General features: G+C 50.4%; 1 protein-coding gene across 17 annotated transcripts in view; it reads left to right on the top strand.

The window, feature by feature from the left end:
* Positions 1-26,965, top strand: part of MEGF11 (multiple EGF like domains 11) — a 381,359-nt gene that overhangs the window by 342,386 nt on the left and 12,008 nt on the right. For 6 of the 17 annotated variants that reach the window (XM_030814596.1, XM_030814599.1, XM_030814598.1 and 3 more), the window contains 13 exons: positions 3,348-3,468; positions 4,406-4,569; positions 5,761-5,863; positions 11,319-11,465; positions 11,822-11,956; positions 16,216-16,344; positions 17,348-17,476; positions 18,025-18,153; positions 18,700-18,828; positions 20,325-20,561; positions 22,098-22,216; positions 24,512-24,578; positions 25,171-25,272. In XM_030814596.1, the coding sequence (XP_030670456.1) occupies positions 3,348-3,468; positions 4,406-4,569; positions 5,761-5,863; positions 11,319-11,465; positions 11,822-11,956; positions 16,216-16,344; positions 17,348-17,476; positions 18,025-18,153; positions 18,700-18,828; positions 20,325-20,561; positions 22,098-22,216; positions 24,512-24,578; positions 25,171-25,272 (1,711 nt within the window). Of the gene's footprint in view, positions 1-3,347; positions 3,469-4,405; positions 4,570-5,760; positions 5,864-11,318; positions 11,466-11,821; positions 11,957-16,215; positions 16,345-17,347; positions 17,477-18,024; positions 18,154-18,699; positions 18,829-20,324; positions 20,562-22,097; positions 22,217-24,511; positions 24,579-25,170; positions 25,273-26,965 lie in introns of those variants that run through there. The other 11 variants (XM_030814597.1, XM_030814607.1, XM_030814603.1 and 8 more) reach the window with 6 other exon arrangements.

Genomic DNA, 26,965 nt, shown 5'->3' with positions numbered 1-26,965 from the left:
CACTGCACTCCAGCCTGGGCAACAAGAGTGAAATTCTGACTCAAAAAAAAAAAAAAAAACCGCACTTTGGAGATTCTAAGGATTCCAGGAGTTGCTTGGCAGGAAACTGGATGAAGACCTAATATATATTTCACAATATCAGAGGAACTGACAAATGCAAAGTGTTTGGAACAGTGACCCTCAGGGAATGGTCATTCCATCCTCCAAGACCATACCTGTAGTGTGTGGTGACAAAAGTTCCAGCCTGTGTCAGCTGTGAGGGGGAACAGGGAGCCAGCCCAGAGAAGGTGATAAAATGGTAAACAAGGTATTCTTTCCCTAAGCGATGCTGTATCTTTGCACTAATAGCTTGTATAGTGCTTTCTACCCATCAGGCACTATTCTAACTGCTACACAAATAATAACTAATTTAATCCTCTTAATCCTATGAGAAGGGGACATTTTAATTCCCATTTAACAGATGCGGGAACTGAGGCTCGGGATTTAGTAAATTGCCTATGGTCACACGGTGAATAAGCTGTGGAAGCAGGATGGTACCAGAGTCCATCCTCTGATCTCTCACCCCTGCTGCCTTTCAGGATGGAAGATCTGGTTCTTTCTCCTTAACCTTCACTGGCACTAACACACCAGGGGTCCTGGATAAGCCACTGCCCCTCTCAGAGTCTCCCTTTTCTTCTCTGGGAAGCAGAAAGCCATCTCAGCCCAGTGGCCTCCCAGGACTGTTGCAAAGACCAGGCAGAGACTTCTCTAGGAGGAAACTGATACAGCATTGTGGGGAGCAGATGTGTCGAGCTTGGCTCCCTGCATCCTGTCCCATGGATCATGGCCAGGGCAGGAGGCCTCTCTGAGCCCCATCAGCAGACCTGCAACAGGGATCACAGGCAACCTGAGGCCCTGCTGGGAGATTAGGGTTGGGGACACTAATGAGGACGCTGGGAGAGAAAGCCCTTCTCTCTGATAGCAGATTCATGCAGAGAAAGGCATACGCTGTGCCCGTAGTCTGCACCCAGGCCAAGGCCCTCAGAGGTCAGATTCTTATGTGCTGTTTATCATCTTGGAGAAATTGGAGTTTTCTGGGTAATGGGAAAGCTGACAGACTCCAGCTGGTCAGGCCTGCTGGGGACTGGCGGGGGAAAGAGCAGGAACTGTGGGGCCTTCGGGGAAGGACTCCACACTCCCTGCCCCCAAGGGTGAGACAGAAGCAGAAAAGGGCTGGAGAGGAGCCTCTCCGTGGCAAAGACCCACACCCTCGGTTCTCTCTGTGGCCCACATGGGAGTGAAGCCAGATGCCTGGACCCTTAGAGTTGAGAAGGGAGCTCCTTTATGCCAAGCCTGTCATTTCAGAGATGCGGGAACTGAGACTCAGAGACGGGTAGTACATATCCAGTGTCACACAGCTAGTGGGGCCCAGACAAGCTCTGGTCTCCCAGCCCAGACAAATTTATTATCAGGATTCCTATGGAAAGCTTAGGTGTAAGGCCTGAGACGCTGGCTGGAGACACTCCCTAGGGGCTGGAGGTGGGAATTCAACATCCAGTGACCACTTGCTCCGGCATAGACAGCCCCACAGTAGGTTCCTCAGTGGGGAAGCATGTCCTGGGGGACTCAGGGAAGAAAGCCCGAACTCCCTCCCTGGCATTCCAGACTCCCAGCCCCCCTTTTACCTATCTCCTTCACTCCTCCCTTCAGCCACCCCTAGTGCATTCCCAGCTCATACTCTTCTGCACTCTTATCCACAACCCTCTTCCCACCTGGATCCCCTTTACCCCACTCTTCTCTGATTAAATGCTCCCACCCCTCAAGGCCTCTGAAGCCTCCATTCCTGGTCTCCCTACCCGGTAACTTGCCCCTCGTCCAAATTCCTTACTGGAGCTAACAGCGTACCCACTTACCAGTAGAGTGGATGCCCAGATTCACCCCTCAGGACAGAAGCACTCATTCTTCCCCAGCTGCCAGAAAGTTAGTGGCTCCCAGGTGAGGCCCTCTATAGACATCGCCCTCCAAGTCAGCCAACTCACCTGAGGAGTTATGGCCCCTTCCCCCATCCCAGTGGATGGCCAGTGATTGATGGAGGCATAAAGGATCTCCCTCCCTTTACCCCCATGTGGGACAACTCCAGGGGTCATCTCAGCTTCAGAGCTTCCTGCCAGATCCACAGAAGTTACTGTAACTGTGCCTTGGTTCAACTTTTCCTCAGCCTCGACCGCCTCCCTTATCCCTTATCGGGATTATTCTCAAGAGCTCACTAATCTCTATCTCAGAATGTTTTCTAGGGTAGCCAGTTTAGGATCCCTGGTAACGTAATGGTTAAGCAGCCAGCCTGGGTTCCAGCAAGGAGCAACTGGGTTTAGTTCTGTGACCTTGGCAGAGTTAAGTAACTTCTCCATGCAGTTATCTGTGAGGTGAGAATAATGCTGAGGCAGTAGCTTGTATCTCCTATGAGTGCTGTGACAATTAAATGAGATGGTGTGTGGCACATGATATTGAGAAAGGACTCAATATGCATTGGCTATCATTTACATTTAACTTCTCTGAGGCTCAGGCAAATGCGGATGGGATATTACTACTCATGTCATGGGGTTATGGGTGAGAAATCAGATTGGGAGACAACGGGTTAGACTTGGTGCTGCTTCGACCTAATACAGACTTTGGAGTCAAGGTCCCTGGTGTTGTGGTCTGGAGGCCTGACCCCTCCAATAACTGAGAAGGGTTATATTAGTTTTCCATTGCTGCTGTAAAAAATCACAATTTAGTGGCTTCAAACAGCACAAATGTATTATCTGACGGTCCTGAAGGTCAGAAATCTGGCATGGGTTTCATGAGGCTGAAGCCAAGGTGCCGGCAGGCCATGTTCCTTCCTGGAAGCTTTAGGAGAGGGTCTATTTCCTGCTCACTCACGGTGTGGACGGAATTCAGTTCCTCTGGTTGCACGACTGAGGCCCTCATTTTCTTGGTAGCTGTAAAAGAGCTGTTGATCCCAGATTCTAGAGGCCACTGCATTCCTCAGCTCATGGCCCCTTCCTCCATCTTCGAAGTCAGCACAAGCGGGTGGAGGGCTCCTCGTGGTGTATCTCTCTGACCTACCTTCTTTGGTCATCTTTTACTCTTAAGGACATGTGATTATATTGGGCCCACCTGGATAACCCCTGCACCCCTGACATTCTCCCCATCCCCAGGTCCTTAATCACACCTGCAAAGTCCCTTTATGCCATGTAAGGTAACGTATTCACAGATCCCAGGGATTAGGACATGGACATGTTGGGGGCAGCAGGGGTCATTATCCTGCCTACCACAGCCATCCAACGTGGAGCAACCTTTGATCCAAAATTCACCCCCTCCCTTTCCAGGGAGAGGTCTGTGCTGTTTCTTGTGCAGCAGGAACCTACGGCCCCAACTGCTCGTCCATCTGTAGCTGTAACAATGGTGGCACCTGCTCCCCAGTAGATGGCTCCTGTACCTGCAAGGAAGGTAATGTGCCCTCTCTCCCAAGCCCATCCCCCACATATGAGCACACTCCCCAGGTGGTGCTGCCAGCTGAGGGGTCTCAGGTGGGGCTGCCCCAACCCCACCCACATGCAAGGTCAGGGAGCCTATATTGGTTGGGTTCCAGGCAAGAAAACCCATGCCAGGAATTTCAATAGCAGGAATGTAATGAGGGGATTCATTGCAATGTTGTTCGAAGAGCTGAAGAGCACACAGGGAAAGTGTGCAACCCCTAGACACATTAACACCTGTGGGAGATGCTGCTATCACTCCTAGGGTTGGAGGGACAAAAGAAAGAGTTCCCAGAGCCTGGGAGTGAGGGCCACCTGGTGAGAGCTGGGACATGGAGAGAGGGGCTGCGCCACCACCTGAGGCCCCAGGCAGAGAAAGAGGGAGAGGACACACCTGTCTCTCCTGCTCCCGCTCTCCAGTCTGTGGGAAGGTCTCCCACAGGCAGCCCAGCTGGGAGCCAGCTGACGGGGAGCCTGGGATGTGCAGCCTGCAGGGGTCAGCCCCCACCATGAACAGGGAAGGGGAGAAATGGTGTGGTAGGCAAAGAGGCCAGTGACCAGCCTAAGAATGGAGAATCAGCCATCCCTCAAATAGAGGGCCCTGAGATAAGCTGCCAGACTCCACCCTGGGCAGAGACAGCACTCCCCACCTGAGCTGGTGCCTGTTCCAGGTAGGATCATCTGCCTGCAGCACAAACAGTGAGCACCTGGAGGCAGGAGACTTGGGTTCTAGCCCCAGCTCTCCTAACAGCTCTGTTGTATTTCTGAACTCTGTGTGGAATGTGTGTTCTAACCCAGCCCTCAGGAAAGCAGTGGTTTGGGTGGGATGCTGTGTGCAGAGCTGGGGGGAGTGGGCAGAAAGACACACTGGACCTGGATGGAGAAGTGACAGTCCCTTTCCCTCCCCTCAGGGTGGCAGGGCCTGGACTGCACCCTGCCGTGTCCCAGTGGGACGTGGGGCCTGAACTGCAACGAGAGCTGCACCTGTGCCAATGCGGCAGCCTGCAGCCCCATAGACGGCTCCTGCTCCTGCACCCCTGGCTGGCTGGGAGACACCTGTGAGCTGCCTTGCCCGGTGAGTGCCAGGGTGGGGAGGGACAGGTGGGGCTCAGCATCCCCTCACGCCCTTTCCCTGGTGTTAGTTTGTCCACAAGAGTGCACAGAGAAGGGCACTAAGCTAGGTGATGGGGCACTTGGATTTAGGTCACAGTCCTAGTCCTAACCTCTCTGTGGCTATTTTACTACTTTGGCCCTCATCCCTCTCGTCTATAAAATGGCAAATACTTGGCAGATGTGGTGACATGGCATCACTTTTCCCATGCTGCTCTTGGTAAACATTATTGACTCTGGCACTCGAGCTCAAATGCAGCTTCAGATTCCTTCACAACCCAGTGCTACAAGACAGCCCTTACTAATCCATGAGAGTTGCCATTCATTGGTAGATAATGTCGAAGCTTGCTTCTGGTTCCAACAGTCTGTACTTTTATGATCAGAGAGTGTGGTGACTAAAGCAAGCACTGTTCAATAATAACCACCCAGACTTAATCACTGGATCTTACAGGTCTGAGACACAAATAAGTTAAACCCACTGATATGATATTGCTGGATGAGCAATGCAGTCCCTAATGAGCAATTTGGAGTCCTGCAATCCTGGGTTCAAATCGGCTTTGTCACATCCTTTGTTACCTTGAGCATGTTACTTCACCTCTCTAACCTTGTTTCGCATCTTTAAAGTGGGAATATAATGGAATAATATCATGGAATTGCTGTGAGGATTAAGAAAAATTAGGTATATGAGGCTCTTGATACCTAATGAGCATATAAGAATTGGTGACTACCTTCTTCCCCAGCAACAAAGAATAAGGCATAGTCATTCCTCACAGGTGATCAATGTGTTACAATTTGCAAAGTGCACTTTCATTTACAATTTTAGTTAATGATCACTACAGGCGTTTGAGCTTGACCACTGAAAAGTAGAGCAGGAGTATCACCTCCCTCCCAACCTCATACTCCTGTTAATGCAGCCAAATAATTCTTCAGGGTGTCTTCATGGCTGTGTTGATCCCCACTTACAAAACGTGTCCCCATCATGCCCCAGCCCCAGTCTCCCTGCATCCCTGTGGGGTTCTGGCTCAGTTTTGTCATCAAGATCCAGTAGATCTCACTGGACCCTCCAAAAGTAAAAATTAAAGAAAAGATCCATAGAAGTATACAAACCTCTGGAAGTTTGGGTCTGATCATCTTTCTCTCCCTGTCTTTTCCACAGGATGGCACATTTGGGCTGAACTGCAGTGAACACTGTGACTGCAGCCATGCTGATGGATGTGACCCCGTCACAGGCCACTGCTGCTGCCTGGCCGGATGGACAGGTAACCTTCCCTTGCTGTGCCACCACCCAGGTACTGTGAAACTGGGTTCTTGGTATTCTACTTCTCTTGACCGTTCTTTCTTCTTCAATATCTTTCTTCTTGATACCTGAGTATGCATCTTTCCCTTTATCTGCTCTGGGTTCCAGTTCTCCATTCCATTTAATTCAAGTAAGTATTTATTGAACATCTATTAGGTATAAGCTCTGTCCGAAGCGCTGGAGTCACTCCAGTAGGTCAAAAGCTGACATATGGTGGGTGTAAGTGCTCAATCTGGAGAATATGATGGAGAAGGGGACAAGGGCCTTTCTCCTTAGTCCAGTCTCAGAATCCTGGTCCTTATATCTATCCTGTCAGCCTGCCTCCTAAATACAAGGTGAATCCATCTACTTCTCTCCATCCCACTGCCACCACACGGTCTGCTGGGCACCATCCCGCATCTGGCACTGCCTTGGCCTCCGCTCTTGCCCAGCTGCATTCATTCTGCACCTGGTGGCCAGAGTCAGCCTTCCAAACCCAGATGTGCTGTTTCAGTCCCTGTTCAGAATGCCTCAATGGTTTCCCATGACTCTTACATAAAATTTTAAATCCTTACCATGGCCCATGGCCCACGGGATCTGGCTCTGGCTCTGCCTGACTCCTCCACCTCACTCTGTTCACTTTGTGGCTCACTACATTCCAGCCACCAGGGCCACAGTCTACTACTTCAGGAAGCCAACCACCTTCCTGCCTCCAGGCCTTTGTACATGCCATTCCCTCTGTCTGGATCATTCCTTCCCCTTTTCACCTGATAACTCCTTGTCTACCAGATTTCAGTGTAAAGCTTTCTTCCTCTGGGAAGGCACTTCCCCTGCTACAATACCCACCCCCAACCTGACCAAGACAAAAGCATCCCCTTTATTAATTCTTCTACCCTACACTTTTCCTATTGTGGTACTTAAATCAGAGTTCAATGACAACTGTGGTAACTGTTTATTATCTGCCTCCCTAACGTGGCCATCAGCTCTATAGAGGCATCTGCCTTATTCGCCATTGTATCCACTGCCTGCCACACGCTGAGATATGGATAACACGGTAGCTAAGAACTCAGCTCTGGAGCCAGACTGCTGGGGTTTATGACCTTGGGCAAGTCATTTAACCTCTCAGGGCCTGAACTCTCCATCCATAAAATACAGACAATTATCCTTGCAATTACAGGGTTGTTTTGAAGCTTAAATGAGTTACTACCTATAAAGTGCTAACAGTGCCTGGCACATAGTAAGTGCTCAGTAAAAGCAGGCCATGAATACAGGAAGTGCTTAATAAGCATTTCAGGAGTGAACCTACTAGCCAGTCCCAAGGTGATGAGCAGCAAAGAGAAAGAAAGAAATATAGTCATTTCTGGCAGTATAGGTTCTCAGATAAATAATCAACATCAGGTTGCTGCACAGCCTGTGTTCATAACCAGAAAGTTTCTAAGCAGCCAAGAGCCAGGGACATTGCTTCCTCTGCAGTATCTCCAGCCTGGCTTCCCCTGCCCTGCTGGCTCCTGCTCCTCAGTAAAGAATAAGGCTCTACCCTGGTCACTGGCACCCTAGAATCTCAGCAGGAGCCAAGTGGAAATCAACTTTAATTTTTCATTGCCTTAATTTTGAGTGAGCCGATTAAGATTTTAATGACATCTAGTGCTTAAAAATTCTGTCTTTGGTGAACAAGCTTTCAGCAAGGCCTCTGCTGTTCTAAACCTAATTTCCCCAAATGTGGTCCTGAAGTCTTTTCAAAGAAGTGATTGATACCCTGAGGTTTGTCATGCAGAAGGGGGCCAATGAGAGACACACATGGGCCTCCCACTGAGCCCTCCCCACTCACCTTTGCCGCAAGAAAAATCTGTGACTAACTTCCCAGTCCCTGGCACATTGCTTATTCCTTGGCTTGGCACAGGTTTGGGGCTGCCCTAAGCTGTGCACGTGTCTCCCCTTAACCCTCATAAGCCACAGGCTTACAGAAAACTGGCATTTTGTCTTATTCATCTTGCCCTGCACATAATATGTGCTTATTAAATGTTTATTGAAATAAACTGGAAGAAGTTGGCCTATAATCATTCATGATTTTTCCCCTTAAAGTGATGGAGGCTTTAAAGATTATCTCCACCAACCTTCTCATGCCACAGATAAGGAAAAGTTTGTCTGGGGTCTCAGGACATTAGGGCCAACAGGATGAGAGACTCAGGATTGTATCTTAAGGGGGAACCATTTATTCAATCAACTAGCATTAATTGACTCAAGCAATTACCAAGCCTTTATATTGGCAGCTAACTTGTGCCCAGCACCATGCCAGACTCAGCAGTAAATGGTAAAAAGCAACAGTTTCTGAGTACCTACTGTGTGCCAAACACTGTGTTGGGCACCAAAGATGCAAAAATGACCACGATGGCATCCTGTCCATGAGGAGCACCTAGGTAAGCAAAGTCAGAAGTGTCAGTAAGCCATGGTACCTGTCTTCAAATTGCTGACAGGAGAGACAGGACTCGTGTATGAAGCTTTCAAGTAACAGGTGGAGACACAGCTGTATGCTGCTGATTATCAAAGAGATGCTTGTCTCCCTGGGCAGACATCCAAGAAGGCTTCCTGGAGAAGGAGGGCCCTAAACGGACCCTGAAGGATATGGGCTGCTGAGTGGCTACTAGCTTCATTGCATGAACTAGAGATCTTCATGTATGGATTCCTAGCCTAGGTTTACCCACCAATATAGATGTGGGGGTGGGGAGGAGTCCTGAAAAATAGAGCAAGGGGATTCCCTAGAGTAAGAAAGGAAAGGACCTCTGAGGGGGACTATCCCTATACAACTGCGGGGAAAACTGGGGCCCAGGAAGGTAACTGAAGCTGCTTCTTCAGAAACTATAGCTGGGAGCCTCCCACAAGGCCAAGGCCAGCCCCTTTGATCATATCAGTAAGTCGCTTCTGGAACTGGGCACTCCATATGGGGAAATCTTTGACCCTTCTTTCCACTTAGATCCCATGTCTTAAGCTCCAAGAAGGTCTTGGGACATATAAGAACCACAAACAGGAGCCCTACTCCCACAGAAACAGGCCCAGAATATAATAACTGCAAAGTCCTAGAACCCAGTGGGACTTTGCAGCCACCTTCAGTCTGAGAATAAACACGGTACACTTACGGTTCTCAATCTCCATAAATGAGGACCCCTTTTGACATGAAGATACTAACGATTCCACAATGAGAGTAGCTATACTTTTAATAGCCATTGGCTGGGATAAACACAATAGCAACCAGCTGCCATGAATTCAGTGGTGCTTTCACATACACTGTGTTTTATGAACACAGTAATACCTATAGTTTTAGGAAAGAGCAGTGTCTACGTGTGACACATGTGCCTTGGTCAGCTGGCAGAGTGCTTGGTGTGCAGTGGAACTGGAGGCCCTGTGGGCAGCAAAGCTCCACCTTAGTGCGAGGAACAGCTTTGTCCCTAGGCCTGTGGTCTGAATCCTGGGTTTCCAACAACCATAGGCAAAAGAAATCCTAGGCCAGCGCAGTGGCTCACGACTATAATCCCAGCACTTTGGGAGGCTGAGGCAGGCGGATCATTTGAGACCAGGAGTTAAAACTAGCCTGGCCAACATGGAGGAACCCTGTCTCTACTACAAATACAAAAGTTAGCCAGCTGTGGTGGTGGCTCATACCTGTAATCCCAGCTACTCAGGAGGCTGAGGCAGAATTGCTTGAACCTGGGATGCAGAGGTTGCCATGAGCACGTCACTGCACTCCCACCTGGGTGACAGAGTGAGACCCTGTCTCCAAAAAAAAAAAAAAAAAAAAAAAAAAAAAGCCCTGTGGCAGATCACAGTTTTGTTATGCCCAGGAAAAGGAGAAACTTGAAGATGGATCCAAAACCTTGAACAGTTTTATGGTTTCCACTTTCCCAAACTCCCTCTAGTCAATCTATGTTGCCTGTCCAGGGTTCACCTCTTGGGCACCTGAAACACCACTGGGAGAGACCTCCATCAATGGGTAAAATATGGCAAATATGGCTGCCAGATCCCATTCCCTGGGGAGGAAACCACTTGCCCCCCCCACCCCACCTACCCACCCGCAACCATTTCCCAGAGAGTGGCATCTGAAGCCTCTACCCTGCTGCAAAACTGAGACATTACAGGGAGGAAGCACAGATGCTGGGCTAGACTGAGGAACAGGAGGATGAGTAAAACCTGTTGCATCCCCCTCCCTCTCCCCTCTCCGGCGGTTCCACCCTCCCTCCCCTCTCCTTGCCAGCCCAGGTGGGCTTGTACAATTCCAGTCTGCCTCTAAATTGGTCCCACTGCTCTCCTGCTGCTGCTAGGGCTGGCTCTGTTCACTAGGCATGAGTGTCTTTCTCCTTTCTTTCTCTTTCCCACAATCGCTGTCCTTATAACAAGGCAGACATGATTTTTCAGCTAATTCTGCCCCTCTCTGAGCCTCTGATATTCACCTTCTGAAGCCAAGCCAATCTCCTGGGCTCACATGTTCCATTTCCCTAATGCATGTCAGACTGGAAGCCTTTCTGCCTGGGAAGAAAACCTACCCCAGAGCTGGGGCATCCAGCCTCAGGCCTTTTAAAATTCCTTCTTCACCTTCAGGCTGTAGGGAACCTAACACACATTTCTTCTACCTGAGCCCAAAAAGACTATAGACTTTGTTCCTTTTTCTTATTGAGAAATTCCATCCATTCCCCCATAAGCCTCTGTCAAACTGAGGGTCATTAAATCAAATTGTTGGGTTACAACTAGCATTTTAAAAGCTGAAATCGAATACATCATAGTACAAAGAAAACATCAGAGTCCATCATACATAGTGACAGTAAATGGAATTTTTGCAAAGCACTGGTTTCTATTGTGTGTATGAATGACACACATACTGCGCTGAGGAGTCTGGTCAGAAGAATCTGAAAAGATCCTACCTACTCTCTGAGCCCCTCCCTGGGTGGGTTGGCAGGGACCCAGCAGCACCAGTGGCTCCTGGGCTAACGTGTGGGCATATGGCTCACTCCCAGCTGGCACTTACTTGCCCATAGTTGGTTTCTCCCGGTCCTGTTCTTGGATGCCATACAGAAGAGGCCCTTGTGATCTGGTCCCTTCTTACTCCCACAATCTCATCTCTTGCCGTTCCCCATTTTGCACTTTGTGGTTCAGCCACACTCGCTATTTGTAATTTCTTTCAAAATGTGATTCTTTCTCCTGCCTCCTGCTCTTTGTACATATAAGTTCATTTTCTTGGTCAATTCCTCCTCGACTTTTAGAGCTCTGGACATCACTTCTTCCTGAAAATCCTCCATGACCAGCCAAGCCTCAGCCGGGTTTCTCCTCTACATTCCTGGATGCACTACGCTTGCCTCCACCTCTTCATACTGCACTGTCCCCCTTCCCTCCATTCTTCCCTTCACCCTCACCTCTCTTACCACTGACCTGAGTCTGCCTCTGGCCCACAGGCATCCACTGTGACAGCACGTGTCCACCTGGCCGCTGGGGCCCCAACTGCTCCGTCTCCTGCAGCTGTGAGAATGGAGGCTCCTGCTCCCCAGAGGATGGGAGCTGCGAGTGTGCCCCTGGTTTCCGAGGACCCTTATGCCAGAGAAGTAAGGCTAATCCCCTGACCCCGAAGAGTTTAGAGGGCTCATCCTCCCTAGCCCTCTCCAGTTGGAACTAGCCATGGCCTGAGAGACTCGGCTGGGCTCTTGAATCAGCCCCCATCTCTTCCTTCCCTCTAGTCTCCTCTCTCTCTGCAGTTCTGTCCCCAGGTTTGGGGCCCAGCCCAGCTACTCAATGGAAACAGGGCCACACCACAGCTCTTCTTTGCAGAAAGGGATGTGCCCTCCAAGATGTGGGAAGGATGCAGGTCTCCCCATGTTTCTGAGAAGTGTGGAACAGGAAGGGTAGCTAGGCTGGCTGGGGTCTCTTGGGCTGCTGACCACCATCTTCCTTTCACCCTCAGTCTGTCCCCCTGGGTTCTATGGCCACGGGTGTGCCCAGCCATGCCCCCTCTGCGTGCACAGCAGCGGGCCCTGCCACCACATCAGCGGCATCTGTGAGTGCCTCCCAGGATTCTCTGGAGCTCTCTGCAACCAAGGTACTGTCTCCAGTGGGAAGGTACTGGGCGGGGAGGTGAGAGGTTCTGGGAGGAAAGTGGCAGGGAAGGAAGGGCTTGGGGATTTTCATCATACGCTGTGGAGGTAGCTCCTTCCCTCTTCAGGACTTGGGCTGCCTTTATGAGAATTGAGCCCCACATGGCATGAGACAAAGGCCCTAACGCAGTTAACAGGCTCAGAGAAGTGAAATGATTTGTCTGTGATTTCGCAGCTAGCAAGTGGAAGAAACATATTCTGATTCCAACATGCATGCTAAAAGGATGAAAAGTGAAACAAGCGTAGAGATCTGCATCAGAAGTGGCACCATGTGGTCTGTGCCGAGTGCCAAGGGTAAAGGCAGAGAATGCTGTGGGAGTGCAGAAGAGCTGGCTCTGGCTTTGGCTGGCGATGGCAACTTCCAAGCCCTTCTCCCCGTCATATTCAGGCCACCATCCCTAATCCCTCCCCACATGCTTTCCTGACTTGACCTCAGAATCCTTCACAATACCGACTTCCAAGAACTGCTACCACTCAGCAGGAGTCGAAAAGAGATATAAAGCTTATTTGCATTGGTGTTCTGCCCTACCAGCTCTTTGTGGGGGAAAACCCCTGATCTGTAACCTCTGCGGATTTTTAAAATATATTCCTACCATGGCTGATTTTAAGGTACCAGTGGTTTAACATCATTCACAAAATTCCCAAATATTGAACAACCAGTGAGAAGGTAGGAGCTGCCTCCACACATCATTGCCTATTGCCATCCCTGGCTTTCTTAGGACAAGACAGTGTGGATTTGGGGGAAGGCTCCATGGACCATGCAGGACTTCAGCTGGGCCTTAGCTTGAAAGGTGGAAAAGGAAGAAAATCATTCTGTGTAGAGGAAGTAGCTTGGACAAAGCACAGAGACATGGGCATGCTATAGGGAACAGCTGATGGATATGGTAGCTGGGGGTGGGAAATGGGGCTCAGAAGGTAGTCTGGGGCCTTCAGAACGGTTTGAACACAAGGTTCCAGAACTTGCATTCTAACCTGAAAAGAGTGAATAGAGTTTAGGATAAGTTAAACTTAGGGCTAAAAGCAACTTCAAGGTCATCTATGCAAGAAATCTCATCTGGACTCTGCTTAAATACTTCTGTTGACTGAGCGCTCACTACCTCCCAGGGGAACCCATTCTTTTGATGAATAATCACTGCTGAGCTGGGCTATTTTTGCAAGTGTGTGGGCTGTTAATATGTATGTATGAGTAGAAAGTTTACTACATGATGCTTTGAGGTCATGAGAAGTTTGAGCCCCAGGGAAACATATGTGACAGTTTCATTTACTTGCAGCCCTCCTAGGATGTTTTAATCATAACCTGACATGTCGAGGTTTACTTATTAAACATAGGAGACTCGGTCATCAATACAGATAGTCTAGGTCTAAATTAGGACCCATGCAGCCCGAGGAGTAACTCTCAGATACTGCATTGTCTGATTTATCGCCCACTGGTCTAATGAGTATTTCCCACATATAGATCTAATAGAGTTTGCTATTAATGGCCATCTGCCCTGGTTAAGTCTCAAACCTTGTAAAAAATTGAACTGACACTTTCTAATGACTGGCTTTCCAGCAAGTTACAAATTACAGACACTGCTTATGCAGAACCATTAAACATAGATTAAACATAACCAGATGTTTTCTTTTCACCAGCCCCCTTCTGTCCACTGCCCCTCTCTTTGCCTTACTCTTGATTCAGCTAAGAAGTTGACCAATTAATGGATTAGATTGATCGTATTAGCAGTTCTGTGGGTAAATTTGTTGGCCTCGTGTATGTGAGAAAGACTTCAAAGATAAGACTGTCTTGTTAGAGAAGCTCAGAGTTCATTTTGGGGGTAGGGTAGGGGGAGCAGCTCTGGCACCCTACTCCCCACAGAGGGCCAGGACTTGGGGATGGGTTCCCCAAATCAAGCACCTCCCAGAGGTAGGAAAGAAGAGGCTGGGCAGCCTGCTTTTCAAAAAGCTGGAGCCTGAGCTGCAAACAGGTGAGATGCATGTCACCCTCTTGGCACTGGAACTTCCTGGAAGAGAGCTAAGGTTTCTGCCAGGAGAAGCACAGGGCCCCAAATCAGCCAGCCTGCCATAGCTACTAACCATGGCCCTAGGACAGTCGGTGAGGGTTCCCATTCCTACCTCAAAGATGAGGAAACAGAGAATTTGCTCAAAGGCACTTAGCCAGCAAGCAGTACAACTTCCTAGTTGTGTGACCTTGGGCAAGTTATTTAACCTGCCTCAGTTTCTCATCTATAAAGCAGAGTTAATGATAAGGCATAATAATGAGACTGTATAATAGTATTCCAAGAGTAAGTGAACTAAATACAGGCATACCTTGTTTTATTGTGCTTCACAGAAACTGCATTTTGCTTGTTGTTGTTGTTTTTTTTTTTTTTTTTTTTACAAATTAAAGGTTTGGCTGGGTGCAGTGGTTCACATCTGTAATCCCAGCACTTTGGGAGGCCAAGGCTTGAGGTCAGGAGTTTGAGACCAGCCTGGCCAACATGGTGAAACCCTGTCTCTACTAAAAATACAAAAATTAGCCGGACGTGGTGGCACGTGCCTATATGGGGAGGCTAAGGCAGGAGAATTGCTTGAACCTGGGAGGAAGAGGTTGCAGTGAGCTGAGATTGCACCACTGCACTCTAGCCTGGGCAACATAGCGAGACTCCATCTCAAAACAAAAAAACCAAAGGTTTGTGGCAACCCTGCCTTAAGCAAGCCCTGTCGGTGCCATGTTTCCAACACCATGTGTACACTTTGTGTCTGTGTCAGCATTTTTTTTTGCAATAAAGTGTTTTTTAATCAAGGCATGTACATTGTTTTTTAGACATAAGGCTATTACACACTTAATAGACTACAGTATAATATAAACATAACTTTTGTATGCTCTGGGAAACCAGAACATCTGTGTGACTTGCTTTACTGCAATATTCACTTGCAGTGGTCTGGAACCAAACCCACATCTCTGAGGTATGCCTGTATTTGTGAAGCACATTGAACAGTGTCTGGTGCATTTAAGTGTCATGCGTATGTTTGTTGAATACCTAAAGAAAACTTAGACCTAAATCCAAGGCTTTGGACTGGAGAGTCTGGTCCACCACGCTGCCTGTATTATTTGTCTCAACTACCAATCATGTCCAGGAGAGGTACTGAGTAGATTCAGATCCTAGCCACTAGCAGCCCACGGTCTGGCTGGGGATGAACTACCAATATGAGGCAGTGTGGTATAAAGCAGAGGGTTTCAATCCAAGATGTGAGAGACCTGGGCCCTAGGGAAGTCATGTATCTTCAAGAATCAACACCTTCCCATCATCCTCTGTGCTGCTCTCCAGGATCGACTTTATTTTGTGGTGATGGGGAACCCACTGAGGCTCTCTGAGCAGGACATAGGAGTGCCATGAAGAAAGCTGTGCTTTAGAGAGCTCGAGCTGCAGGAAGCAGGTGGGGGATGAATTGCACGGGGAAACAAAAGGTTAAATGCTCAATAAATACTCAAACCTAGTCCTAAAAGAGCTTTGCAGCCTGACTGAGGAAACCAGCTCTTCCTCCAGCGACCAAGGAGTGACTCCTCCAGGAAGGCCCGTGACCAAAATCCTCCAAGTGACTCAAATTGGAAATACCAGTGATGGAGAGGGCCTTGTGAACTCAGGAGGGCTTTCCTGAGGAAGATGTTGAGCTGAGAGGCTTGAGCGACACGTCAGAGGAAAGAGGCGGGCAGGGACAGACATTCAGGGCTGGTCCTCTAACAGTTAAACCGCAGGCAGACCTGCCACATGGCATTTGTCCCTCTCTGTCCAGCTGTACACATTCTCTACCCTCGTGGTTGTGGAATCATGATGTTGGTGAAAGTGGTAATGGAAAGCAGAAGGCTGTGGAACAGTACGGGGAGCACTGGACTGTGAGTCCAGAAGTATAGTGCTCAGCCTCCCACTTCTCATCTGTGAGACCTAAGTCAGGTGATTCTACCTCCATGGGCCTCAGGTGGTTCTTAAAGGCAATCATAATAGAGCCTTCTGAAGAATGCAGCTGTAGGCATGAGAGGGGCAACTCATTTATGTGCAAATGGAGAACGGTGATGAGGGTACCAAGGCGGGCGCGGTTTCAATCCAGATCCATGACCCCCGAGTGATCATGGCTGTGGCTTGGGAACTTCTAGGGATGAGGCTGTGGGTGGAGGTCAGAGGAACACAGGTGGGAAGATGGGTGCCAGGCTGCCCTGTGCCCACAGTGTGTGCTGGAGGACACTTTGGGCAGGACTGTGCTCAGCTCTGCTCCTGTGCCAACAACGGGACCTGCAGCCCTATCGACGGCTCCTGCCAGTGCTTTCCTGGATGGATTGGCAAGGACTGCTCACAGGGTAAGCTGCTGCCACCTGGAAATGCCCCTACCTGCAGTCAGGCCCAAAAATTCTCCCTTTGTTGCCCAAAACCTCTCTGTCCTGGTGCCTCCACTTCCAGGGATGAAATCTCCTTCTGCATGTAGGAATGAGCCCCATTTAGCTCTATACCTAACATGATGGATTATTAGGATTGATCATTGGTATTAACTGCTGGTATCAAAGGTATTGATATTGTTGATAGTACCATTAATGCTATGAATTCTGAGACTTAACACTCCATCAGCACCCGCACAAGCAGCAGCCCCTGAGTTTGGATGGGGAAGAGGAGGGGCAACAGCATACTCGAGTTTGAGAGTAGGGAAGTGAGATGAGGCCAGGGCAGCCACCTCAGGAGGGTACAGTGCCCTCTGGGTGGCCCATGTGAATGTCGTCCTTAAGGCTGTTCATGTAAAGTGCACCAATCTGATGTGGAGGGAACAGCCCCTCTCCAGAAGCCCCCAAACTAAGGACAGAGACCCTGTGGAGCTCCTTGTCTGATGGGTGAGACCTAGCCAGTACCCTTGGGGAAGTCCTAGTTAGATGGCTGAGGGAATTTCCATTCTGATGAGGAGACATAGGCTCCATTGTCAGGAGCTCACCAACTGAGAGAAGAGAGCTCCTGCCCTAGGAAAGTCCCCATTCTCACGGGGAAGCACACACAGTACATACACGGTAAGCCACAGTGTTTACCTGCATGCTCCAAATCAGTCCCCTGAGAGGAGAGTGATAGAGCCCTGCTGAGTCAGTCATCAAAGACTTGGAGAGTGGGCAGAGAATCTGGGCTTAATGGGAATCCTGGGTAACTAATCCGAGAAGTAAGTGCAGGAATTCTGGGAACAGTGCATGAAGCCCCTGAAAGCCAGGAAATGTCAGCCAGGTCCATCTTGGCATCTTGGCTCTGACATGTACTCCCCCTTCTTCTCCCTCTCCGTCTGCCCCTCTCTGCCTTCCCCTCACCCTCTGCATTTCACCAACATCCCAGCTTGCCCACCCGGGTTCTGGGGCCCTGCCTGCTTCCACGCATGCAGCTGCCACAACGGGGCGAGCTGCAGCACCGAGGACGGGGCCTGCCACTGCACCCCTGGCTGGACTGGACTCTTCTGCACACAGCGTAAGCCCCACCTCCTGGTCTCCCAGCCACTTAGAATACCATGCTGCAGCCTACTGGCCACTGTGGGCATTGTCCAGACCAGCAGGGAGGGAGGAAGGAAGGCGGCCCCAGGACTGGTACCTGACTCCTGCCCCATGAGAACTGAGGAGCTCTGCAGGGGCAGCTCCAGACCTGACTGGATTCAGGGGACTGACAAGCCCAAAGTCCTTGAAGGTCAGGGCTGCAAGGTACCCCAGCAATCACCAAGACCAGACCTTCCTTGGACTGTGGGGCCCAGAGTGGGGAGGAGCAGCCTGTGTCCACACAGGAAGTAGACCCTAGCCTGGCCTGTGGTTCCAAGGCCCCTCTGTCTTGGAAAGGCAAGGATCACCTCGCCCCTACTGCTTCAGCATGAAGATCCTGAGCAGGAAGACAGCTCTGCTGCAGGGTCTCACTAGTCTTCATCCTATGCTCAGCAAAAAAAAAGACAGAAGACAGGTCTGGTTCTCGCTGCACCCCTTGTCCCCACCCAGCAGCAACTCTCGTGACTGGAAATCCTGTTTCTCTAGGCTGCCCAGCAGCATTTTTTGGGAAGGACTGTGGGCGCGTATGCCAGTGTCAGAATGGCGCCAGCTGTGACCACATCAGTGGCAAGTGCACCTGCCGCACAGGCTTCACCGGGCAACACTGTGAGCAGAGTAAGCTGCCCTGACCCCAGATCCTGGGTGATGCTGCTGGGCCCCAGCCTCCTGCAGAGGATACCTCCCGCTTCAAGGTCCACTCACTCAGGGCTCTGTACCCCTTGGTCCCTTGACTTTGGGGACAACGTCCAAGGAAAAATGCTGAGGAAGGTCATGCCTACATTATTGTTTGAAGAATTTCTCCCTTCGGTTGTGGGGGGGTGCGGGGGTGCATTTAGGGCAGAGGTCATAGCAGGTAATGAGAGCATAGTGGGAGGCAGGATTTTTTTTTTATTATTCTTTAAAGTCCCTATGGCACGCAGATTAGGGCATGGCAGGTGGAAGATACTGCATGAGGAGGAAGTAGGGGTGAGTGGGCCCTGCTCTCTCCTCCTCTGTCCCTGCGTCCCCCACTCAGTGCTATAAATGCTCTCAACAGGAGCTAAGGGAATAGGCTTCACTCAGTGGGAGGCAGAACAGGCTTATCGCCATAGCTGTCTAAACATGGAATGGGAGGGGTGGAGAGTGAGTGGGTCCTCTACCCTAAATCTTTGTGCCACACAGGATGTGCCCCAGGAACCTTTGGCTATGGGTGTCAGCAGCTATGTGAGTGCATGAACAACTCCACCTGTGACCATGTCACCGGCACCTGTTACTGCAGCCCTGGCTTCAAAGGAATCAGGTGTGACCAAGGTAATACACAGGTGGCAGAGCCCCTGGGCTCTGTGCAAAGGGCCCCATGGAAGCTCTAGGGAGATTCCAACTCGAACAGCTGGATTTGATGACACTTCCCTTTATTCACATTTGTGAGGACAGCAGGAATAGGGTGGGCTGCAGAGGCTCCACGTGCTGGAGAGGCATAAGGAGCAGGCAGTCTCTCAGTCACATCCTCCCTAGACTCACCCTTGGCAAGTTTCCCATGAGCTAAGCAAGGGTAGCCACAAGCTAGTACTATGGAAAGGCCACCAGACCAAGTTAGAATATCTGCCAAGTTCTAGTTCTGCCTTACCCGCTAGGTGTCCTTGGGTAGGTTATTTGATTTTGCTAGGCCTGTTACTCCACATGCAAAGTGGGAAGAGTAGATTAATCGTCTTCCCCCATGACACAAGGTTACTCTGAAGGCCAAGGAGCCCAAAGGGGCTCGACCTTGGTTCTAGCACTACAGTCGGACAACACCTCATAGGGCCTAAAGGGGATGGAGTCCCAGGGTCCAGTTGTGAGAATCAAGTTGAGACAGTATGAGTAAGAGACTCAGCACGGTGCCTGGCCCATAAGTGAACACTCCAATAAATGCTGGCTTTGTTATATAAAAGCCTTTATAACGTGCTGCAAACATGTTGGTTCTAGATGGGGGATGAAAATGGGCTCTCAATTATTCACATTATAGAAAAGGAGCCAAAAGACAGATTTCCGTTGCATTCTGAGGATAAATCACTGAGAACGATATTGCAGCACATTTACCTCCCTAGTGATGTTGGCCAGCTCAGTTCAGCCAGCAGCCAACAGTCAAGGAGAAGTCTAGACACTGTGGGCCTGGCAGGACAGCCTCCTAGACTAAGCATCAGCATGGAGGGTGGAGGCAGCCCTCACATACACAACCAAGAGGGGTCCTGAGGGCAGTAATCCTGGAAATAATAGCACAGTACTTAAGAGCTTTCCTTGCCAGTCTATCACTTGGTGCTCACAACGACTGGGGAGGGTGGGGTTATTGTCCCCATGTTACAAATGAGCAAGCCAGGGACCCTGAGCCACACAATTAGGAAGCAGGGAGAGGAGCTGTGTTCAATTTTTCCTGACTCCACCAATTACAGGTTATGTAATCTTGGGCACATTACCTAACCTTTTGATAAATTGGTTTTTTCATCTGTGAAAGGAAAATACTAATCCCTTCATAGGGCTGAAGGGTAAATGAATTAATATCTGCTAACTCATTTTTGGAACAGAGTAAAATAATATTGTTTCACATCCACAGTCACAATTGCTCCTTGTCATGGCCCTGGGACTCCATCCCCTTTAGGGATGAAGGCACAGTGAGGGCTGGGGGTAGTCACGTAGGGACTGAGGAATCGGGCCAAAGCCAGAACCAGGTCTCCTAACATTAGAGGGGTTACAGGCATCTGAACTCAGGCCCAGGAGACCTGAAGCGCAAGAAGGCCAGCCCCAGGCTCAGGCCCTCCCTCTGCCCGCAGCTGCCCTCATGATGGAGGAGCTGAATCCCTACACCAAGATCAGCCCAGCACTGAGTGCAGAGCGGCACTCGGTGGGTGCTGTCACAGGCATCATGCTCCTGTTATTCCTCATTGTGGTGCTGCTGGGCCTATTTGCCTGGCATCGGCGGCGACAGAAAGAGAAGGGCCGAGACCTGGCTCCCCGTGTCTCCTACACACCTGCCATGAGGATGACCAGCACCGACTACTCCCTCTCAGGTAAGGGCCATGTTCCTGGCCTCCCTCCTCTTCCCCTCCACACACACATACCCCAGGAATGGTTGTGCCTGTAGGGGTTGGCTGCTGTGGCTGAATGTGGAAGCTCAGTCTCCCCTAGAGTGACAGTGGGGATGGTGAGCAGGAGCTTACCTAGAAAAGATATCTGGGGTTCCAAGGGAAAATTGTTTCCTGAGTCCCTAGCTCTGAGCAGCTATGGTTGGGAGCCTCCTGCCATTTTCCCAGAGCTTCCCTATCCTTCTCACTAGCCTTCAGCCTCAGGAGCATCCACACTAACCAGTCACTTTCCTAAGCTCTCCAGGGGACCGTCTCCCCAACCTGATGCCTGTACCACCTCAGGAGGCTAGACCTTGGAGCCCAGTGCCCAGAGCTTGTCCATTTCTGTTTCCCTGGTGAAGGCCTCAGGACAACCCTCCTTCCCAGTTCCCAGTTAGGAGGGTCCTATTAGTACAGTGGAAGGGGATAGTACCTGACTTAGGGGAGGTCTGAAAGTTTGGATAATGTCCCTCTGGCAAGTGTGCCAGAGCCCAGTGCATCCATGAATGTGGTTAACAGCTCCAATAGGCATTTTATTTGGGAGTCTGAGTGGAGTCAAGGGGGGGCTGCTGGGCGATATCCTTCCTTTCCCCTGAACCCTGGACTGCTGCCTTGGAAATAAGAAAGGTTTTTTGCTTCATATTGGCTAAACAGTAGAGGCCAAAATGCTCTGAAATTGCCCTATAGTCCTGGGCTATGCGAGGCTGAGCCTGTCTGGGTGAGCACAAGGTGACAGCTCTATCCAGGTGGCTCCATGGCACGTGGCTCGTGGCTCATCTGCAGCCTCCTGCATCTTGTGCTTAGAAAACCCAGATCACTTCAGCCCATTCCTGCTAAGTGTTGCCTTCTGTATGTCCAGCTTCATGCTAGGCACTGCAGGATAGACAGAGGCAGGCCAGTGCACACCATGCCTTCAAGGAGCTCCTGGTCTACATGCCACACTACAGCCAAAGCAGACATCCCCCAAACAGATTTGGAGATTTTCTACGACTATACTGCGAAGGTTGGCTAGGGTTTCCTATGCCATTCCTCTGGTATTCCCCGGCCCTATGGAGAGGTTCTGGAATCCTTAGGAGGGAAGAGTGGAGTCAGGAGTGAGGTTCTCTTTATGATCTCATTACCAGGATGTGACCCTAGAAGGAAGCAGGCGAGTCCAGCCCTAAATAGGGACTCAGGGACATGTAAGGCTATCAAAGCAAACATGCCCCATCCAGGCTCCAGTTGATGGTGCCTCCCCTTGGCACAGGTGAGCCTATCCTGCATTCTGCATGCTGCAGGGAGGGCCAGCATAAGGGAAGGAGCAAATCAGGCTCTCCAGATTTCAGTAGGAGTAGTGGATGCCAGGAAGCTTGGGGGATGGGGTACTTGCCTGTTTGTCTTTGCAGGGCTCTCTCAAGGCTCCCAGCGCAAGCATTAGTACTGGGGGTATCTCATGCCAGGGGCAGGGGTATGATGGTATGTGGCACCTTGTTCTCTTCCCAGATTTGTCTCAAAGTAGCAGCCATGCCCACTGCTTTTCCAATTCCAGCTACCACGCACTGGCATGTGGGGCGCCTGCCACCAGCCAGGCCAGCACTCTGAACAGGAACAGCCCCACCAAGGTACCGGGCCCCTGATTCCCCAGCCCCCACTCACTGCCCTCTCATTTAACCCTCACCTCTGCCCAGGAAGGAACTGCACTCCCCCCACATGGAGGGTCCATGTAGAACTGACCACCAATACATTAAAAGCAACCCTGCGATCCAGGGTACACGTAAACACTCTGTGAGGCATGTAATGGAGCCAGCATGTTATGTGGAGCCAAGTGCCATGTAACCAACCCACAGCATCACTCAGTATAACATATACCCCTGCACCGTGTGTGTAACCAACTGGTACCAAGTCATGTAATCATGTATTAGCTTTATCACCTATAATCATGTAGACACTTTTGCCACATGTCAACATGTAATCAAAACACTAGACCACCTTGTAGGCCGGGCACAGTGGCTCACACCTGTAATCCCAGCACTTTGGGAGGCCGAGGCAGGCGGATCACAAGGTCGAGATATTGAGACCATCCTGGCCAAGATGGTGAAACCCCATCTCTACTAAAAATACAAAAAATTAGCTGGGCGTGGTGGCATACGCCTGTAGTCCCAGCTACTTGGGAGGCTGAGGCAGGAGGATCGCTTGAACCCGGGAGATGGAGGCTGCCGTGAGCTGAGATCACGCCACTGCACTCCAGCCTGACGACAGAGCAAGACTCCACCTCAAAAAAAAAAAAAAAACAATCAACAACTAGACCACCTACCACAAATCACTGCAGTATGCTACCAACACAATGTGTGAAACTGGCATATTATAGAGTAACTACTGTTACTCAGATAACCACCTAACAATGTTTCTTTTATCTGAACATATCCATTTCATCAGTACCCACTCATAACCGTTTGTTGCAATGTGAATCAACAAGGGATGTGGAACCCAAACTTCAGCTACAGCCAGTGTTCTGTGGACAGTGAGTTCTGTAGGTCGTCATGGCAGGTGTGCACCCTTCTGGACAGGACCTTCCCTGACAGCTTCCAGCATAACCCTAGCTGTTGGCAAGATGTCCTCTTATAGTCACAGGCCCTTGGGCAAGGATGTCTCAGCACCTATGTGTAGATAATACATAGGGAGCTCCCTTAATGTGCCCGGACCCATACCAGGCAGAGTGGGAAACAAGAAATGAGGAAGAACAGCCCCCAAGGACAGGTCTGAGAGGCTCATGCTGCATACCTCTGGACACCCACCTGTGCCTGTGCCCATAGACACAAAACAGTGGGGAGCGGGGCCATGGTGGGAGTGGGAATCTCAGGACTCCTAGCTTCCCATAATATCCATTCAGGGACAAAAGCATGGCTTTCACGGTCCAGGGCTATGCCCTAGAGATCTAGGAGTCCTTTCTTCCCTGTCTGTCCCATGGAGAATGACCATCAACCTACAGACCTGGTCCAGCAACAGTAACATAGATACTATACAGCCTCAATGGCAACCACTATCAAGCCACACCCCAAGGCCACTCTCAGCCTCCATCCACCCTCTTTTGGTAAGGGGCTGGAATTACTGCAGAGTAGCCAACTTGGTGACCCTCTGGATCACCTCAGCCTAGGAGCCCAGAGTGGTTCTCTATGGTTAAGGACCACTCAGCCTAACAGATAGGGCATCTGCAGCAGAGGCAGGCAGCTGTGATGACATGGAAAGGACATGGCACTGGGAACTGAGACCTGAGTTCCAGACACAGCTTTGTCACTGACTCGTGTGTGTTCACGAGCAAGGCACACAAGTCAGGACTCAGGTCGCCATCTGTGAAATGACCATCCTTGCCTCATATGAAGGGCAGCTGTGAAAATGCGGAGAAAGGAAGGACTACAATATAAGCCTCAAGACACTCTGTTCTGAAGCTTTCCTTTGGTCACAGGAAAAGGAAAATCTCACATTCAGCCCCGATCAGGATCAGGTGGCAGAGGTGACAGTGATATCGCAGGCAGCCTCAAGACTTCCCTCTGTGCTGGAGATGGCCTCATGTTGCAGCTGAGACATCACCAGAGGCCCCTCTCCTAAAGCTCAGCCCCACCCCCCAGCTAATCTGCTTCCTCTGTCAGGGCCAGCTTGGTTCAAGCTACCCCAGGAGGCCTGGGAACCCTATAACTTCAGCCCAACAGCTGGGGTGGGGTATGTTCTCTTCCCACTGGCATCAACCACACCATGGTGGCCTGTCATGGAACACCTAGCTCGCCCTTTCTCTCAACGGCCTAGGACCCAGGTGGGTCAGGATTATTACAGGGTGCGTGCACTGAAGCTACACAAAGTGAAGACTGGGGAGGGGTACCTGGGGCACTAGATATTAACTGGCTCTCCTACTCTCCAAACAGCTCAGTAACAAGTCCCTTGACAGAGACACGGCAGGCTGGACCCCCTACAGCTATGTGAACGTGTTAGGTCAGTAGTGGTTTGAGTCTGGTCCCCACCATCATGTCCCACCCTATTCTTCTTCTTCCATATTGAGAGGCACCCAGCTTGAAGGGAAAGGGTTATGAGTCCTGAACATGGTTTCCCCCAGGGAGAAATTTTGGCTCTCACAAGCGGATGAAGCCCAAGAATCCCTTTCCATTACTATATTAGGGCTAAGTCCCTGCTATGACCCAGGGGCCATAAGGGAGAAAACCAGGGCCAGGATGTAGGGATTCCGGATGGAAGCAAAAGACACACTCACCATCTGGATAGTAACCTCTGTTTGACCCAGACCCTACCAAGGTGCTCCTTTCAAGGACTTCTTTCCCCTGCCTCCTCCCTGGTGGAGGAGCGCTAATTCCTGCAGAGGGAGGGAGAAAGGGAAGGACAGGCGAAACAAGGCAGATGACCTTGGCTCTAGCAGAGCCCCTGGCCCCTCTGGATGCTATACACAGAGGCCCCCAAGTCCTCCCAGCCTGCCTCACCCTGACCCTGGCCCACTTGTGTACTTCCTACCCCCTTCCCCTGCCATACCAGGGCCCTGGGAATAATGGCTCCTCCCTGTCATTCCTCTCACTAGACTCCCATTTCCAGATCAGTGCCCTGGAGGCCAGGTACCCGCCCGAGGACTTCTACATTGAACTTAGACACCTCAGCCGCCCCGCTGAGCCACACTCACCAGGTTAGACCCCAGCCCTACCCTCCACTCCCTCATGCCAGACCAGACCCAGCACCTGCCCTAATCCCCATCCCTGCACCTTGACCCCCACCCTATGGTCCCGGAACTCTCCCTTTTAAGCCCTCTTCCCTCCCAACATGTCTACTAGCTCAATCCCCTATCTAAAGATGGAAACCTGTCTGGATCTTCCCCATCACCCATTCTGTTCCCACAGTGAACAGTGGATGTGGACAAACGGGCTACTTAGGGTGGAGAAGATACAACAAAACTGCCCTCCCTACAGGCCACAATACACAACCCTATACCATTCAAAAATGACTTGGGGATGGCGACATCTTTGGGGTTCTCTGGGCCCTGTTGGAGTGGATAACAGGGAGTTAGCTCTCTGACCAATGAAGTCCAATGTCTCCCAGAGACTCCAGAAACCCCAGTGGCCCAAGCCAAGCTTTCTCAGATCACAGGGTAGGGTTGTCAAACAGGGATCTGGAGAGGCTGGGGCAGGATGTATCAACCAACATCATCTGTACTCATGTATTGAGTACAGCCTGGGCTGAAACCTGGTGGCTTGGGAGACACACACACAAGAGACTTGGAAAGTTAGCCCTGAGATGGGAACGTGTGGGTAGGAGTTACAGAAGGTATCATGGGAATAAGTGCAATGAATGGACAGAGAATGTGGCCTCCCTACAACGTGGCTCCTCTGGGGCACCCTGGGGCAGGGCCTTGGTATACCAGACAACTCTAGGCCTGACCTCAGGCTCTAGGTGGCTTCTAGAACTCTAAGGAAACTGAGCTGCTCTACCAATCCCTGCAGGTCCCTGGGTCCAGTAACACTAGGAAGGGTGAAGGTTCTGAATTCATCTGCCCATTGAGCAGGCATGGGCTGCATGGACCCTGCGCCTATACTCAGGAGGCTGTGTTATTAGTTGTGGGTCCCCTGGACAGTATCTAGGGCATTTAATAACCCCACCAACTACAGTCTCTCCCATTCCAGCATATACATACACACAGCCCCACCACCACCACCCTGTATCTCTTTCTACAAGGGAGCATCCTCTGAGCTAGGCCAGATTTCTCCCTGCTTTACAGATCTCACTCTTCAACTAGTGTAGCCAGAGCAGCATGTGCTGGCATTTGTCTTAGACCCAGGCAGGCTGGTGTCCAATGAGAGAGAATACTTGGAGAGATCTGGGCTCTAAGTGTAACTCAGCTTCTCACTTGCTAGTGTGGTTTTGGATAAGTCACTGTTGCTCTTTGGGCCTGTTCCCTGTTCTGTAAAAAGAAAAAGTTAATACCCTAGCCACCTTCCCTCAGGGAGGGCAAAGGAAGCCCTTGTCTGGCATAAAGTGCTGAACTAATGCCAGCATATAGGCAGTTGCAGGCATGATTCTGAAGGACACAGGTACCTATACGCCTTTCAGAAAAAATAGCAAATTTGAGGCCAGGTACGGTGGCTCATGTCTGTAATCCCAGCACTTTGGGAGGCTGAGGCAGGCGGATCACGTGAGGTCAGGAGTTCAAGACCAGCCTGGCCAACATGATAATACCCCATCTGTTAAAAATACAAAAAAATTAGCTGGGAGTGGTGGCGCATGCCTGTAGTCCCAGCTACTCAGGAGGCTGAGACAGGAGAATTGATTGATTGAACCTGGAAGGTGGAGGTTGTAGTGAACAGAGATTGCGCCACTGCACTCCA

Source organism: Nomascus leucogenys, chromosome 6 (assembly GCF_006542625.1).
Source record: "Nomascus leucogenys isolate Asia chromosome 6, Asia_NLE_v1, whole genome shotgun sequence".
NCBI lineage: Eukaryota > Metazoa > Chordata > Mammalia > Primates > Hylobatidae > Nomascus > Nomascus leucogenys.
Note: the sequence above shows the minus strand (reverse complement) of the source record. Positions and strands in the feature narration are given on the sequence as shown.